The 18,312-nt window shown below is 46.4% G+C and overlaps 2 protein-coding genes across 2 annotated transcripts in view; one reads left to right on the top strand and one right to left on the bottom strand.

The window, feature by feature from the left end:
* LOC122706412 (cathepsin G-like) overlaps positions 1–18,312 on the bottom strand; it is a 107,861-nt gene that overhangs the window by 69,919 nt on the left and 19,630 nt on the right. The window lies entirely within an intron of this gene.
* LOC122706766 (mast cell protease 2-like) lies at positions 4,425–9,908 on the top strand. The gene is made up of 4 exons (XM_043922209.1): positions 4,425–4,453; positions 8,814–8,829; positions 9,110–9,364; positions 9,765–9,908. Exons 2-4 carry the CDS (start codon positions 8,818–8,820, stop codon positions 9,906–9,908), a joined length of 411 nt encoding a protein of 136 aa, XP_043778144.1. The 5' UTR covers positions 4,425–4,453; positions 8,814–8,817.

Genomic DNA, 18,312 nt, shown 5'->3' with positions numbered 1-18,312 from the left:
TTCCTGGTCCTGGTTGCAGTGGTAGGCGGTGATGAGCATCAAGTATGTGGCAAAGAACTTCAACAAAAGCATTTGTTGGGAGGCCTGGCTTAATTTCAAAAATTCTGGCTAGCATTCTATAGAAACCTGGGGTCACTGATGTTAGTGAGGTTGGGTTTCAGGTGCACTCAGAGGTGGATCTAGGGCCAGGTTTGGCTGAGGCCCACGGGTGCCTTTCCTGGGCTGGAGAGGTCCTGCCCTATACTGGCCTCTCATTCAGGGCCTGAGACCTTTCATTTAGTGCGGATGACTTAATTAGACCTGAGACTCCAGAGAGCTGCAGGCTCATGAGGCTTCCCACCTTGTTCTAAGACCTTCGGCACAGGAGAGTTCAGTGATTTTTTTAGTCACACACATGATTTTGTTGTCGGTCAGAAGCTGGAAGGGACAGAGGCTGCCAGAAGCCATGGGACTGGAGAATCACCTTTAGGGACACCTCTGATGAACTGATACTGGTTTATCTGTGATATGGCCTCCTTTGGGTAGGTGTGGGAATGGTGGAAGGGGTGGAAAAAGAAGAAGGTGGATGAAAAGTTAGAATAGGAGGAGAAAAGGAGAGCGCACTCTCTGTCCCTCCTCTGTCCCCTGAATGACCAGCTCTCCAGGTGCCTGTTGTCTCCACCGTCTCCATATCCCATGTTGCTCAGAGATCAGCCAGGTTACAAGGCCAGAAGGTGATGGGAACACAGGCCTTTCAGCACAGTGTCACACATTCTGTACAGAGAAGACCACCCCCTGGGCCCCCTGCTCTGGGCTTCCCCCAGTCAAGGTGGGCTCCTAGATCCTGGGAGCGACCATGGGCTGCAGAGAGTGGGTGTGCATTGCCCAAGTGGAGACTTCACTCTGGGGTGTTGGGGAGAAATCCTGGGGTTCTGTTTCAGGGTTAGCAATCTTCCAAGTAAATCTTGTTTTAGAGGTTGATCCTGCACTTTCCAGAAGGAGTGGCCGGGGACTCACCAGCCTGGGCTCTGCATCAGAGGAGGAGGAGGAGCAGCGGGAGGGAGGATGGCGCATCTTCTCAGAGAGGCTGCCAAGGGCACGTGCTGCTTCTCTTTACAGTCTTGGGTTTTTAACTCCCAACAAGCGAGGGCAGGGCCAGGCTGGTCACCACAGGAACTGACTGGTCACCTTCTCTTCCCTTATACTGTGCCTGCCGTCTTTCTAATCAGAAGTTCCCCTCAAGATGGCCTCTGTTTTGTGTGAGGTGAAGCTGAGGTCTGAACTTCCAAGTCGGCCTCGGGGATGAGCTCTCCACTGTGGTTCCTCATTGGAGTGGAGGTGGAGGGCTCATGTGCTCCCAGGCAGGGCAGCTGGTTAAGGCCCATCAGAGACATGGGTGGGGTAGTCTTTACACTGAGATCTCAGAAGCATATGCACTTTGAAGGCCATGATGCACAGTAGGAATACATTTTGCAAAAAGCCCCTGTGCATGCACTACATGTATGTGAGTACTGAGCACAAACTTTTACCCATGCAGATGAATCAGAAGCTTCAGGAAATATGGTTTATCCTTACCATGTGCAATGCTCTCCATCAGTTTCTACTTCTTGTCATTCCCTTTTATTCCAATCTGCAGTGTAATGTAAGCGGCATGCCACTTAAAGATGATCATCTGAAACGTGAAAGACATGATATGGCTCTCTCTCTTCCTGCAAACCGATAGTTCACTGGCTTAGAAGAAGGATCCAGAAGATCAAGCTGGAGTCAGTGTCTGTCAGCCCCTTGGGGTCCAATTCACTGTGTGGGCTCTGCCCAGCTCCCCACAGTGTCCCCTGACCCGACCACTTCCTGAGGGCCAGGCTGGCAGGGTCGGCTGACCACTCTCCCCCCGTCTCCAGTGTCCAGCTCCTTGGAGAGCCGGTCTGCCCTGTGCATGTGTGATGTACTATCCTTGGGGTCTGGGGGTCAACAGTGGATGGGGCCTGAGCCACAACTCAGTCTCCCAAGCAAAACATCACACTTAGAACCTCTGCTCCTTGTATTTCATGTTTTAAAACTCTAATTACACAAATATAAAAGGAGAGTTAGAGCAAAAATCATAAAAATGGTTTATTATCCTTCCATATAACTTCTTTTATTTTTGAGAACCAGCCACATTTCTTCTTTTTAAAAAAAAAAATTGGAAAGTGCTTCTCTGGTGGCTCAGTGGTAAAGAATCCGCCTGCGGAAGACATGGGTTCCGTCTCCGATTGAAGAAGATCCCGCGTGCCGCAGAGCAACTGAACCCATGCGCCATAACTACTGAGCCAGCTCGCCAGCCCAGGAGCCTCGGCAACTGAGCCCACGTGCCCCAACTCCTGGAGCGCGCGCCCCTGGAGCCCGTGCTCTGCAAGGAGAGGAGCGTCACAATGAGCAGCCTGGGCATCGTGACGAGAGAGGGGGCCCCTCTTGTTGCAAATAGAGAAAACCCCTGCAGCCACAGAGACCCAGTACAGCAAAAACAAATGAATAGGTGGTGTGCATGTCTCTGCTCTTCATATAGAGTTAGTTTATAATCAGATATGTTCATCAGGACTGATCTTATGTCTACATAGATCAGTGGCAGAACTGGAAGCCCAGACTGAGGGCTGACAGGCAGTGGGGAAAATGAGGTCTCTCGGTCCCTGGTCTGGGGCAGCAGTAGCGGCTCTTTCTTGCGTGGGGCTGGGCCTGTCTTCTAGGCCTCTTAGGGAACGTGATGAAACCTGTATGAGGGCCCTTTAATGGCAGGCTCCTGAGACCTAGCTAGAGTTCACTTTCCATTTCCCTTGTTCAGAAGTGTATGGCTGTGAGTGCAGGCATCCAACTCAGATGCTGGTGGGTATGGGATTCAGACCACTGAGGGTCACTTGCAGGAGGAAGTTCTGGAGAACTTGACCTAACTCAGATTTCTCTTTTGGAAGACCTGGAGACACCGTGTCATTTCTGAAGGAAGATGACAATTGAATTGGGTGACTGATGTAGTTCAGGGGCCAGACTCACCCTGATATTCTAGGGGAACTTTCTTTTGGACTCGCATGGCCCTGCTTCATTATGACAGTTGTGGTTGACAAAGCCATCCTGAGGACTTCCAGGGCTCAGAGCTCCCTGGCATCCTGAGTTCTCCTACTTGGGAAATTTTCCTCCTTCTCTCTTGGCAGATACTTCTCTGGCCCCAGACCCATTATTGAGGGGGATGGTGAGGATGGGGCAGAAGTGGGTGTAAGCATGCAAGGTATCAACAGCCCAAGCCTGGGACCATCTCCAGAAAGAGTCATGGGGAGGTTGCTATGGTGCATCTATGCCCTGAATTGTAGTGGCTGAGGCACAAGGTTTCTGGGAAGTGGAGAAGTGAGAGGAGGAGGAGGGAGGAGCAGGAGGAGGAGGAAGAGGTAGGCTGAATAACGGCACCCAGAAATATCCAGGGCCTAGTCCTTTGAACCTATGAATGTTACCTTATATGGTAACAGGAACTTTGCAGATGTGGTTATGGTAAAAATCTTGAGATGGGAAGGTTACCCATGTTATCCAGGTGGGACCTAAATGTAATAATGTGCATCCTTACAAGACACAGGCAGAGGGAAATCCTACTATGAGAGAAGGCCATGTGACAACCTCAGCAGAGAGAGAGAGAAAGAGAGAGAAAGATGCAAAGTCACTCCTCTGTGGGATTTGAAGATAGAGGACAGGACCATGAGCCAAGGAATGGGAGCTATGCCACTGTAGAAGCTGGAATAGTTATCAGCCTCTGGAGGGAGTGCAGCCTTGCCAACACCTCGGTTTAGGGCTAGGGAAAGTGATTTCAGACTTCTGACCTCCAGAAATGTAAGAGAAAAAATGAGTACTGTTTTAACCCACTGTGCATGCGTGCTAAGTCACTTCAGTCGTGTTCAACTCTTTGCGACCCCAGAGGAGCGGCTCCTCTGTCCTTGGGATTCTCCAGGCAAGAATACTGGAGAGGGTTGCCATGCTCTCCTCCAGGAGATCTTTCTGACCCAGGGATTGAACCCACATCTCTTATGTCTCCTGCATCGGCAGGTGAGTTCTTTACCATTAGCGCCACCTAGGAAGCCTCTTTAACCCACTAAGTGGGTAGTATTTTGTTACAGTGACTATATTAAAATAATACAGTGATCAAAATACGTCATGGGTCTGACCTGACACAGTCTGAACAACACTATAAACATTTGGAACAAGTCAGTGCCATACTTGACACCCACCTATAACTGGTGGGAGCCATCACATCTTCCAGAAGCAGAGAGAATTCCTTTTTCCTTTATTTCAGAAGTGCAGCACTAATTTCCATTCTTAGAGGAATAAACCATAAGTTAAAAAAAATAAAAATAGAAACAGAAAAGGCAGAGAAGAGTTAGAGACAGGCTAGAAACAAAGAACAAGGGCAACAAATAGAAAATGGTAACAAGTATGGTAGACATAATACCAATACTCATTTTGAATACTACGGGTCTCAGTTCAGTTCAGTTCAGCTGCTCAGTCGTGTCCGACTCTTTGCGACCCCATGAACCACAGCACGCCAGGCCTTCCTGTCCATCGCCAACTCCCGGAGTCCACCCAAACCCATGTCCGTTGAATCGGTGATGCCATCCAACCATCTCATCCTCCGTCATCCCCTTCTCCTCCTGCCCTCAATCTTTCCCAGCATCAGGGTCTTTTCAAATGAGTCAGCTCTTTGCATCAGGTGGCCAAATTTTTGGAGTTTTAGCTTCAACATCACTCCTTCCAATGAGCGCCCAGGACTGATCTCCTTTAAGATGGACTGGTTGGATCTCCTTGCGGTCCAAGGGACTCTCAAGAGTCTTCTCCAACAGCACAGTTCAAACGAATCAATTCTTCAGCGCTCAGCTTTCTTTATAGTCCAACTCTCACATCCATACATGACCCCTGTTAAAACCATAGCCTTGACTAGATAAGACTTTTGTTGGCAAAGTAATGTCTCTGCTTTTTAACATACTGTCTAGGTTGGTCATAACTTTCCTTCCAAAGAGTAAGCGTCTTTTAATTTCATGCCTGCAATCACCATCCGCAGTGATTTTGGAACCCAGAAAATTAAGTCAGCCACTGTTTCCACTGTTTCCCCATCTATTTGCCATGAAGTGATGGAACCAGATGCCATGATCTTAGTTTTCTGAATGTTGAGCTTTAAGCCAAATTTTTCACTCTCCTCTTTCAGTTTCATTAAGAGGCTCTTTATTTCTTCTTCGCTTTCTGCCATAAGGGTGGTGTCATCTGCATATCTGAGGTTATTGATATTTCTCCTGGCAATCTTGCTTCCAGCTTCTGCTCCTCCAGCCCAGAGTTTCTCATGATGTACTCTGCATATAAGTTAAATAAGCAGGGTGACAATATACAGCCTTGACATACTCCTTTTCCTATTTGAAACCAGTGTTGGTCCATGTCCAGTTCTAACTGTTGCTTCCTGACCTGCATACAGGTTTCTCAAGAGGCAGGTCAGGTGGTCTTGTATTCCTATCTCTTTCAGAATTTTCCACAGTTTATTGTGATCCACACAGTCAAAGGCTTTGGCATAGTCAATAAAGCAGAAATAGATGTTTTTCTGGAACTCTCTTGCTTTTTCGATGATGCAGTGGATGTTGGCAATTTGATCTCTGGTTCCTCTGCCTTTTCTAAAACCAGCTTGAACATCTGGAAGTTCACGGTTCACGTATTGCTGAAGCCTGGCTTGGATAAGTTTAAGCATTGCTTTACTAGTGTGTGAGATGAGTGCAATTCTGTTGTAGTTTGAGCCTTTTTTGTTATTGCCTTTCTTTGGGATTGGAATGAAAACTGACCTTCTCCAGTCCTGTGGCCACTGCTGAGTTTTCCAAATTTGCTGGCATTTTGAGTGCATTATGCTCACAGCATCATCTTTTAGGATTTGAAATACTAGTCTAAATGCACCAATTAAAATGCAGAGGTGCACAAACTGCTGGGAGGGGTACTCAATCTTGGGGGCTAATGATGCTAATACAGTAATAAGTATCTGTAATACTTACTATAGCTGATGCCTTAACCCCTCATCTCTTATTTAATCCTCATCATTCTTATGCCCATTTTACAGATGAATAGGAAGGGGGAACCTAAGAAAGATGAAGAAATTTGCCCAAAATACAAAGCTGGTCAGGTATCCCACCAGGATTCCAATGCAGTCTGATTCCAAGATCTTAATGTAACCCATCTTGTTCCCAAATGCATGCTATAAATAAGGGTTCTGTAAGAAAAAGGTAATTCTTTGCCAAGCCTTGACAATGTGATTTTGCATTTAACTCTGATATACTTGTCTTGGGCTTTGCCGGTGGCTCAGATGGTAAAGAATCCACCTGCAATGCAGGAGACTTGGGTTCGATTGCTGGGTTGGGAAGATCCCCTGGAGGAGAGCATGCAACCCACTCTAGTATTCTTGCCTGGAGAATTGCATGGGCAGAGGAGCCTAGTGGGCTACAGTCCATGGGGTTGCAAAGAGTTGGACATGACTGAGTGACTAAGCACACATACTTGTCTTAGGAGATCCACTCCTCTCATCCTTTTATAACATTCTTATAAGCACTGAAAAAATCAACCCTTCCCAAGAGATCTTGGCACTTACACCCCTCCATCATGGCAGTATCAACAGACCAGCCAAACGTTCAAAATTACATCAGACATATATGGCATGTAGGGGAAAGAGAAGGTTCTCTCTGCTTGGCTGTGTTAAGAGATAAGGAAATGCAGGAATAAGGAGCAACTAGAGAGAAGAATCATTATTTGATAAAACATTGATTCACATCCTGGAGGGCTAAGGGAAGAGTCCTGAGTAGCATCCCCTCAATTAATTGAAGCAACACATTGGAGAGCGTAAAAGAAACCCTTGAAGTCAGGCCCTCAGACTCTAGCCATGCTGACTCAGAGCAACGTCCTGATTCCATTCTGGCAGCAACCGTTATCCAACAAGCTTCATGGGATCACGTGGGGGGCAGTGGGGAAACAGTTGATGACATGCAGCCTTCCTCCGACAGGTAAGAGAAGATCCCCATGGACAGATCTGATTCTAAGGTACACAGAACTCTTTTGTTGCCCTAGCTGATGCTGGTTGCTGATAGACTGACAGCATTGCAAGGATTACTAGAGAAGCACACCAGACTTAAAGGACTTTACCCAAACCCACAGGAAAGGGATGGTTTGAGACAGCTTCATGTGACTACTGGATAAACAGAGAGGCTGGTGAGAGGAGATGAGACAGGGCAGGGACTGACACCAAGCCAAGTGTTTCCAGGTGTGCAGGGAGCCTACAAGTGAAGTGAGACAGCGAAACAAGAAACTCTCTGCCATCTTTCACCCCAGAGGAAGTTCTCCCATGGAGACACTGGGTTCCACCTCCTCTCTACCTTTTGCTTTGCTAGTTACTTAGTTCACCCATGCCTTCAAGCACCAGCACAGTAACACATACATACATACATACATACATACATACATATATATATGTGTACATAACTACAGAAAGAAAGGTGAGAAAGAAAGAAAGCAAACATCCTTAGGCATAAGGGAGAGAGCCTAGGAGTCCTATAACTAAGGGCTATAATACAATGGGGCTTCCCAGCTGGCATTAGTGGAAAAGAACCTGCCTGCCAATGCAGGTTAGATGTAAGAGACGTGGGTTCAATCCCTGGGTCAGGAAGATCATGGCCACACACTGGAGGAGAGCATGGCAACCCACTCCAGTATTCTTGTCTGGAGAATCCCATGGACAGAGGATCCTGGCAAGCTGCAGCCCATAAAGTTGCAAAGAAAAGGTCACGACTGGAGTACTTAGCATGCATGCGTAACACAGTAAAGGTCAGAAGCAAAGGGAAACTTTCAAGTGAATTAAACATTAGAAAACCACAGATGGGTTCCAGCTAAAGTAAGGAAGGAACAAATAATCTATACCTCATTCTCTTCTCTCTCATTGGACATGAAACACGCATAGGTGTCTGGTATTCATCTAAGTGGCAAAATGAATTATATAGACAAAACCAGTGATTTCAGGAAATGGAATGTTCATTGCATCCTGTGACTGCTAAGAAAGATTTACCATCATGGAAAACTCCAACATGAATGGAACCTTCAAGATCAAGCCTCATTGACCTTCTCCATATTTCCATGCATTAGTCCCCACTGAAGAACCTGGAGTTCACTCAGACTCTTCTTAAACATGATCACTGTTGACTAATTTATTCTTCTCTCAAGCAACCTATCAACAACCTGCTGAGTAACTCCCTCAGGGAATCCATTACAGATCCTTCAGGCAAGAAAAGACTAACCTCTGAGACAGGAGGGGATGGACTGCTGTTACTGCAAAGGAGCATTGGGAGGATTTTCAAGTTCAAGATTCCAGCCTCATCAGATTCTGCCCAGATACACTCCTCTCCCAATTTTCAGAATCCCAAATATGCCTTACTTTACGTAAGAGACCTACCAGGCTGGGAATTCAAATGTATTGCAAGCCATCACAGGAGTAGACATAGGTTTGGTTTTTAGGACTCTGAAGTCTGGGGACCATAGCAAATGTGCTTGCAAAGTCAGTTACCATAGTTATGAGTTTTGTTATTTGAATCATGTTAATATGTTTGAGTCTACAATCTACATTAGTAAAGCAATGGTAATGGTAATTCCCAAGGTTGTGATGGTAAAACAGAGGCAAACCTCAGATCCTGACATCTGTGTATATTCTATTTCAATCAAACAAGCTTGATTCCTAACGTGAGATTAGAAACCCCAGCGCCCTTTGAACAAACCATTCTATATCTACAATCCCATTAGCAGGACTCGACTTCTCTGTTCATCATGTTACTGAAGGTGCAAATTCTTCTTCCCCTACGCATGCCCTGTTCTCCAGGGCTTCCTTCCCCTCTCCCTGCTCCCTGTTCTCCAGGCTTCCACCCCCGCTCCCTGTTCTCCAGGGCTTCCCCTCAGGTCCCGTTACCCTCACACTTTCCCCACCTGCCTCTCACCAGCAGCCCTCAGCTCAGCCTCTGCAAGTGGCTCTCAGGTGGAGCAGCTGCCCTGTCCCTCCCTGGTTGCCCCCACACGGCCCCAAGCCCGTTTCCCTCACTGACAGCCCCCATTTCCCTCACAGCTGAAGGAAAAAGCCAGCCTGACCCTGGCCGTGGGGACACTGCCCCTCCCACCCCAGTTCAGCTTCATCCGTCCCAGGAGAATGTGCTGGGTGGCTGGCTGGGGAAAAACAGATGTGAAGGAACCAGCCTCCAGCACTCTGCAAGACGTGGAGCTGAGAATCGTGGAGCCCCAGGCCTGCAGCCACTTCCCTGCTTTTGACGACAATCTCCAGCTGTGGGTGGGCCATCCCCAGAGCACAAAATCTGCATTTAAGGTGATTCTCAGACTACATACTTCCCCACAAATCACTGTCCAGGGTGCAGACACCTTTGGAAGGAAATGAGTTTGGAGCGTCAGCCAGTGACCAAGTGTGAGATCTCAGGTCTGAGGACTGGGACTGCCCCTCTTTAGATCCTCCTCCCTCGGCCCCATGGGGTCTCTGACCAGGGTCTGCTCAGGGTCAGGGGGTGCTGTCCAGGGTCAGGGGGTGCTGTCCAGGGTCAGGGGGTGCCAGTAAGGAAAGGAAACAGCATCATAGACATATCACCTCATGAGGAGCCAGTGCTCCTGAGCCTGATGGCAGGTCCGACCAACTCAGAGTTGGGACATCAGGGAGGACGGGGTGGTTTTCCTGGCTCAACTTCTCTCTCTCCCTTTCCTTCTTTGTCCCACAGGGAGACTCGGGGGGCCCTCTTCTGTGTGTTGGGGTGGCCCAGGGCATTGTCTCCTATCAACAGTCCAATGCAAAGCCCCCCACGGTCTTCACCCAGATCTCCCATTACCGGCCCTGGATCGATGAGGTCCTGAATGAGAATTAACCTGGAACCTGGGCCAGCCTCAGGGGAAACCAGAGCAGGACTCCAGCAGGTCTTCTGTGCCACTCACCCTGGATCTGCTTCTGGTTTTCCCCTTAAAGCCCCATCACGCCCCTAATCCTCAGGAAGGCCCCTCCAGGTCACAGAATTCCCAATAAGTATCAGTGAACACCTGGCTTCCAGACCTGAGCATGTGTCTCCTCTCTCTTCTCCCGGCATCAGGCATTCCAGCAGCCTTGAAAGGGGTTAGTGTGTGGTGTGTGTGTGAAAGAGACAGAGAGGATACAGTGAAGAACAACAGGGAGAGAAAGAAGAGAAAGGGGTTCCCTGGAGTGGCAGGACCCCTATGTCCACCTCAAAGAAGAAAGTAGAGCAGATCCTTCCGGGCCTTCATCATCAACTCTGAGTCATCTTTAGGGCTCTTCAGAATCACTAGGAACAAGCTGAATCGCAGGGTGTTTAGAGCATCCCTGTACTCTCCCCATTAGGTGCCAGTATCAACATCCCCCTCTCCTCTAAGTTCTGAACCAAAGGTGTCTCCAGGCTTTGCTAAATGTCCCCCAGGGGAGATGTCATGTTGGTGGTGATGTGGTGGGTGTGGGGGTGGTAGGCAGGGCATTGTAAAGGAGCTGGGCAGGAATCAGCTTCAGTTGAGAACCTCAGGTTTAGATGCATTTGGTTCACACTGGGCCCTCCTCACATTCCACCTCGATAAGAGAAGATCTACCATCTGTGCAGCTTTGATGTGAGATGCAGAGATCTTGTGTCACTCACTTCTGCAAAAGGAATACATGGAGCTGATAAGAGGAGGGACAGCATCACAAGTCCTGCACGAACCACAGCCACAAACGGTTGCTCCCAACCACACTAGCCTGTGTGACCTTCACCACGACCAGCACTGTGGGCAACACAGAGGGAGAGGGTCAGTCCTGTGAGGACAGGGGGACACTAACTCTGTCTCCTCGGCCCAGGAGTAGAACAGCCTTGATGTGTAGGATGGAGGCTGCCCCCTGGGTTCTGTGTAATTACCCACTGCCGTGAGAGCACACCTGAACTGGGAAATAGGGTCGTCCTTCACGCTGAGTGTCAGACCGACCCCTGCTTCTGTGTCCTTGGAGACCAGCCCGGAGTCAACAGTCCCCCAGTGTTTTCCTGTGGAGCAGATCAGGGACCTGGGGGAGGAGAAGGAGCTGCCTCCTGGGTGCAGTGAAGCTCTGACAATGTCCAGGCTCCCAGCTTGAGAGCTGAGCAGCCCCCAGGGGCCTGCCCTGGGCTCTGATGGAGGCCCTGTAAGGCCACCATCGCCTAGAGGGTCTTAAGATGGGGGGGCAGGACCAGGAGGAGAGCTGGCTCAGTCCTTCCCCTTTCGTGTCCTCAGGGGGACTCTGGGCTGTGACAATGTAGCCCCCGGGCATTGTCCCCTGTGGACAAAATAATGTGCCACCTCCAGGGTCCTGCACCACAGTCTCAAGTTTCCTGCCCTGGATAAAGAAAACCATGAAAGGCCTCTGACTGCGGGAACCAGATCACCTTCCCTGGGGCTGATCCAGAATCACACTGCAGGGTTGGGGGTGCCCACAGCTCAGTAACTGTCTCTCAGCTGGGGCTGGAAGGGCTGGTTGCTTATTTATTCACTGACTCCTATTCACAAATACTCATTGTTTGTTTAGAAAGGCAATGACAGGATTCTGCTGTTTTCTGCTTCCTCCTCTCCCCGCTCCCACCATCTCTTCCCCTAAACCCCATGCAAAGCTGTCACCCAGGTCTGCTTACCCACACCTGTCTTCCAGGGCCGGCCCTCCTGCAAGGGCTGAAGCTGAGCACCGTCAGGGGAAAACATGAACCTCTCTGGTCCTGGGGCTCAGGGTGAACTCCTTACTCTTTGCTCTGTGTACATGGCAGGAAGGAGCGGGTCACACCACGGGTCCCCGACTCCAAGAGCACAGCCTGGGCTGCAACTCCAGGACAGAGGCCTGCCTACTGGGGAGGGGGGCTACCTGTGCTGACCTGTAACCCCCACATCCAGGGGAGCTGGCCCAGAGCAGGGCTGGGCTTCCTGAGAAGCCCCTTGTTCTCATCCAGAGAAGAGTGTTATTACATGTAACTCTAGAACATCAGTCATTTTGTTTCTAGACATGAAGATAGTGCTCTGCTCACTGGAGCATCCTTGCCCCCGGGGGAGGGGGCAGCAGGGAGGGAAGAGAAGGAACAGGGCAGCCTTACTTTTTACTCTGAATGTGCTGTGCTGTGCTTAGTCGCTCAGTTGCTCAGTCATGTCCGACTCTTTGCAAACCCATAAACTGTAGCCTGCCAGGCTCCTCTGTCCATGGAATTCTCCAGGCCAGAATACTGGAGTGGGTACCCTTCCCCTTTTCCAGGGGATCTTCCCAACCCAGGGATCGAACTCAAGTCTCACCACATCACAGGTGGATTGTTTACCAGCTGAGCTAGCAGGGAAGCCCACTCTTAAGATAGCAGGTAGAAATGTCATTGCACATGCTCAAACGGTAGGAACACCCATTTGAAAGGCAATTAGAACCTGATTCTAAACACTCATCCATGGGATGGATCAGAAACAGGCTCCGTGTCATGGCTGCAAGCTCCTGCCTGTGGAAACCAAATTGCAGTCAGCGAGGCCCACGTGGTCTGGACAAACGGAGAAATGCTGTCCCATTACTTCTGCTCCATAGGGTCCAAGATGACCTAAACTTTCCATCCTTGGGAAGGTCTTGGTTTGGAGAGTATATGATTTTTGCTGGGCAAGGATCTCCCTGTGCTGGTCTCCCCTCACCAGACACTTCCATCCGCCATCCCTGCAGGGTCTTGATGGCTGTGCTGAGCTGCCTGGGAGCTGAACCTGAGTTCCAGGTCTTGGCTGGTGCCGCCCTACCCCTACCACACAGCACTGTGCCTCTCTGAGGCGTGTCGCATTATTCTGGGGTACAGTTACCCTAAAGGCCGGCCCTTTCCCAGTATTCCTGGGGAGAGAACCGCCAGCGCCAGGCCAGCTCTGGGGATGATGGACCTGAAAGGTCAAGCCCCTGCTAGTTTGTTAGGGAGTGTGCTTGGAACAGGAATGGCTCTGCCTTCCCTGCCCATGACCACGCTGCTGTCGGTACCACTCACTGTGGTCTGGCAGGGTTTATTTCCTGTCTCTGTATCCCACACAACGCGACTTTTGGCCAACAAACGTTTTACTGTGAAAGAACGTTGAAGCCATGAGTTCACATCCCATATCACTCAGAAACAGCTGGCCTGAGAATTGTGTAAGACTTAGTAATGTAGATAGTGGAAAGACAACCCCCTTCAAGGTTGGGATGCTGTCTTTCAGGATGTGGTGTATGCTTTAAGCCAGCAGTGAGTATAGCATGTTGTTTCTCTCATAGCTAGAATACATAGTTCTAGAGACAAAGACGCGACCATAGGAGTGGCTCTCATTCCTACTATTAAACCTATTAACTCAGTCTCAGGAATTTTACTTCTGTCTCTATGACCTTGGACGCTTCTGATTTTTAGAGGCCTTAATTTGTAGGAAAGCAATAGACAGACAGATAAACTTACTATGCAAGTTAGGTGGGTGATCCTAACTGCCAAGGGAAGATGAGACTCCCTGTGTTACATCTTGGTAACTTGGTATTTACATTCCTATTAGTGATGGTCAGTGAAAGGCTACTAGCCCAATAAACATAAGACCACTAAGATCCTTTAAGAGTAACGTGTTGAGTCACCACACCAGATAAAGAATCCCACTAGCTGAGATACTTGAGATAAGATTCCTCTGTATGCTTCTCAGATGATAAAATTCCTGTCCTTGTAATGACCTTCCAGTCTCCTTGGTCACGGACCCTTTCAAACTTCCTGGAGAAAGAGATATATGTGTGTCTGTACATATATATATCATATATATATATATGATAAGTATATATCCAGCTAGTCTAATATGTTATTTAAGGCCTTTGTTTTTTATTTTTTATCTGAATGATCTGTCCATTGAAGTAACTGGGGTGTTACTTCATATTTTTATTGCATATTTTTACTGCATGACCATCAATTTCTCCCTTTATGCTTGTTAATATTTATGTTTTTAGGTGCTCCTATGTTGGTTGTGTATATATCTAAAATTGATATATTTTCTACTTGAATTGATCCCTTGATCATTATGTAATGTCCTTATTTGTCTCTTGTCACAGTCTGTTTTAAAACTATTTTGTCAGATACAAGTATTGCCAGCCTGGCCTTCATTTTGTCTCCATTTGCTTGGAATACTTTTTCTATCCCCTTATTTTCAGTCTGTGTGTATCTTTAGATCTGAAGTGAGTCTCTTGTAGGCAGCTTATGTATGAATCTTGTTTCTGTATCCATTTAGGTATTCCATGTCTTTTAATTGGCTCATTTAGTCCATTTATATTTAAAGTAGTTATTGATCAGTAGGTAATTTTTGCCATTTTATTCATTGTTTTCTAGTTGTTTTCGTGCTTCTTTTTCTGTTTCTTCTCTTGCACTCTTCCCTTGTGATTTGATGACTATCCTTAGTGTTACATTTGGATCTTTTCTCTTTTTTCTGTGTGTGTATCTAGTATAGATTTTTGGTGTGTGATTACCATCAGGCTCATATATATATCAATATATATACATCAGTATTCTGTAACTGTAATTATTTTCAATTGCTGGCCTCTTAAGTTTAACACATCCTTACAACTCTGCATTTTTATCCCTCTCATTGTTCATTTTTTTGACATTGTATTTCATGGCTTTTTATTTCAAGTATTCATTAACTACCTATCGTGGATATAGATGAGTTTACTACTTTCATCTTTGACTTTCCTACTGGCTCTGTACGTGGTTGATAGCTACCCTGAAGGTTGCTCTTCAGTTGCTCCGTCATGTCCAGCTCTGTGACCTCATGGACTGCAGCATGCCAGGCTTCCCTGTCCTTCATTCTCTCCCAGACACATATACCTTCATTTTTCCTTACCAATGAGACTTTTTCTTTGATAATTTTCATACTTCTAGTTGTGGTCTTTTCTTTTTCATTTAGGGAAGACCATATAACATTTCTTACAAGGGTGTCTTTGTGTTGCTGAACTCCTAGCTTTTGCTTGTTGTAAAACTTTAGCTTTCTCCTTCAAATATAGCCTGCCCAGTGGAGTACTCTTGGTTATAAGATTTTTTTTCCTTTCCTGACTAGAAATATATCATGACACTCCCTTCTGGCTTGCAAATTTTCTGTTGAAAAGTCTGCTGGTATCTGGTCTTTCCCCTAAAAGTAACTTTTTTGCTTTTCCTTTACTGATTTTAATGTTCATATTAATATAAAATTAATATTTAATTTTTGCCATTTCAATTACAGTGTCTTACTGTGGTCATCTTTGTGTTTATCCTGTTTGGGACTGTCTGTGTTTCCTGGACCTGGACATTTCTTTCTTTTCCTGTGTTAGGGAAGTTTTCAGCTATTATGTCTTCAAATATGGTCTCTAACCCTTTTCTTCTCTCTTCTCCTTCTGGGACTCCTATACTGTGAGTATCAGTATCCTTGATATTATCTCAGAGTTCTCTTAAACTGTCCTCATTAGAAATATTCTCTCTCTCTCTCTTTTTTGTCTGTTCAGGTTGAGTGATTTCTGCTGCTCTCTCTTCTATTATGCTGATTCACCCCATTGTATCATCTAATCTACTATTGATTCCTTCTACTATTGCTGCTAAGTCACTTCAGTCATGTCCGACTCTGTGCAACCCCATAGACAGCAGCCCACCAGGCTCCCCCGTCCCTGGGATTCTCCAGCCAAGAATACTGGAATGGGTTGCCATTTCCTTCTCCAATGCATGAGAGTGAAAAATGAAAGTGATGTCGCTCAGTCGTGTCTGACTCTTAGTGACCCCCATGGACTGCAGCCTACCAGGCTCCTCCATCCATGGGATTTTCCAGGCAAGAGTACTGGAGTGGGATGCCATTGCCTTCTCCAATTGATTCCTTCTAGTGTATTTTAAATTTCAGTTATTGTATTCTTCAGTACTGCTTGGTTCTTCTTTAGATTTTCTAACTCTTTGTTTTTATATAGATCAACTCTTTGATTGTGATATATGTTCCAATAGTTTTTTTCCAAGTTATTGTCTGTATTTTGGTTTTGCTTATGCTTGATCTTTGAGATATAAACTTTATTTTATAAATAATAATAATAATAATTAAAAAATTTAAAAAATAAACTATTTTACATATCACAATTTATTTATCAATCTCTTCTTTTAATGTTTCTGTATTTAGAGTCATTGCTAGACCTCTAATTTTATGAAGGGTTTTATCCACATTTATTTATTACTATGGCTTTATTTCATACATTTGTCTCTCATATTTTGCACTTACTGAGGTGTTTTATGTGATGTATGACTAACTTATTGCTCCAGTATCATTTATTAAAAAGTACCACTTTTACCCAGTGATTTTTTTTTTTAAATGTCACCTTAGTGTAAACTACATTTTCATATGTGCTTGGGAATGTGTCTGAATTTTCTATTCTTTTTCTTTGGTCTGTCTGTCTGATCATGAGTGGGCAACATACTGTTTTCAGAAAATACATCTTATAGGATGTTTTTTGATATCTGACTAGCTTTCCTTCAAGCTATTTTCCAAATAAATTTTAGACATTAGCTAGAACGTCCTAACACTAGGAGAAAAAAATTTTTTTTTTAAATCGAAGTCACATTATTATATTAACTTCAGGAGAATCAGTGCTCTTTTGCTGTGGTTCTACCCTATCATAGAACTAAGACTGTCTTTCTATTTGTAAAGTCTGTTTATATATTTTTCAGGAATCCTTTAACATTTTGCTCAAATAGTGTTTCACAATTCTGGTTATGTTTTCCCCAAGCTCTTTTATGTTTTTTGTTGCTGCTGTGACAGATTATCTTTACAAATGTATCTTCAAACTGGTTGTTGTTCGTATATGTGAAGGCTATGGCTTTCCTTTTACTTTTGAAGTCATCTCAGGCTTACAGAAAAGTAGCAATTATGATACAAAAGCTTTTATTTTCCTGAACCATTTGAGAGTAAAGTTACTGACATGGTGTTCCATCAGTTCTCAAAAACTTTAGAGTGCAATTTCTACAAACAAGGGACTGCTTATGCGACCACAATTCAACCATCAAATCCAGGAAATTAACATTGATGCCACCAATACCATCTAATCCTCAGACAGTAGGAAATCGGGGCACTTGCCTTAATATGTTTAATTATTTGATTAGTCCCCACAGAGATTTATAAAACACTTCTCTTACTCATCTTCTCCAAGTGCATCCCCTGCTCTCCCCACCCAGGCCCTGGGGATCCACGTCAGGCAGCCACTTCACAGCAAAGCCCACCCCGCCCTATTTGTCCTGCTCTGACACATCCCACCAGATGCCCTTTTCTGTTGGAGTCCCTGAATCCTCCTTGGGCTCCTTTACCGCCTACTGGTCAACCCTTGTGTAAACACCCTCCTCACAGCCCTTGGATGTTCACTCCCTGCGTAGTAGTAGTACTAACAGTCGCTCAGTTGTGTCTGAGTCTCTGTGACCCCATGCACTGTAGCCCGCCAGGCTCCCCTGTCCATGGGATTCTCCAGGCAGGAATACTGGAGTGGGCTGCCATGCCCTTCTGCATTCCCTATGGAAGGCAACATTCCTCACCCCACTTGTATGCTGATATCTCTTCCAGGTCGTCTAGTGCGGGGTGTCCGAGCCCATGTGGGATGAGGACACCCCTTGGTTCACTGTGACTCTCTTGCCAGAATCACTATTGACCATGGGCTTTGTCTCTTTAACTAAGGTGTTGCTTTTTAAGAGGCTTGGGATCAAGATGTTTAGAAACAACAATTTCTTTGATTCCATGACTTCCCCCATTTTCATGATGGGGACACGACTGCCTTTGCCTGTCTCCATCCCACAGGCTCTTCTTACGCGACTGCAACAAAGGAGGTCTAGGCCCTCCTTTAACCTGCGTGAGGGGAGCTCTTGATTGCTTTAAGCAGTGGGATATGGTAGAATAGGTGCCACATGACATCCAAATCTAGGTAATGAAAAAGCACAGCTTCTAGATGACTCAGTTTTTAGGAGATGCTCACTTTAAGGAAACCAACTGCTGTGTTATGAGGGAGCCAAAGAATCCCATGAGGTGAGACTACTTGAGGGGCTCTTGTGGAGAAAAACCAACGTGCCGAGTGGATAGCCAGCACCAACCACTGGGCCTGTGTGAGCAATCCTGCAAGTGATATAGCCTCCAGGCTTCAAGCAACCCTGATGCCAAGGTGAGTAGAGGGATGCCATCCACACTGTACCTGGACCAAAATGCAGATGGGTAAAGCAATGTTGCTGTTATTTTCAACCACTGAGTCCTTTAGTAAGTGGAATAAGCCCTCTTCGGCATCACATTCAC

This window comes from Cervus elaphus, chromosome 13 (assembly GCF_910594005.1).
Source record: "Cervus elaphus chromosome 13, mCerEla1.1, whole genome shotgun sequence".
Taxonomy (NCBI): Eukaryota; Metazoa; Chordata; class Mammalia; order Artiodactyla; family Cervidae; genus Cervus; species Cervus elaphus.
Note: the sequence above shows the minus strand (reverse complement) of the source record. Positions and strands in the feature narration are given on the sequence as shown.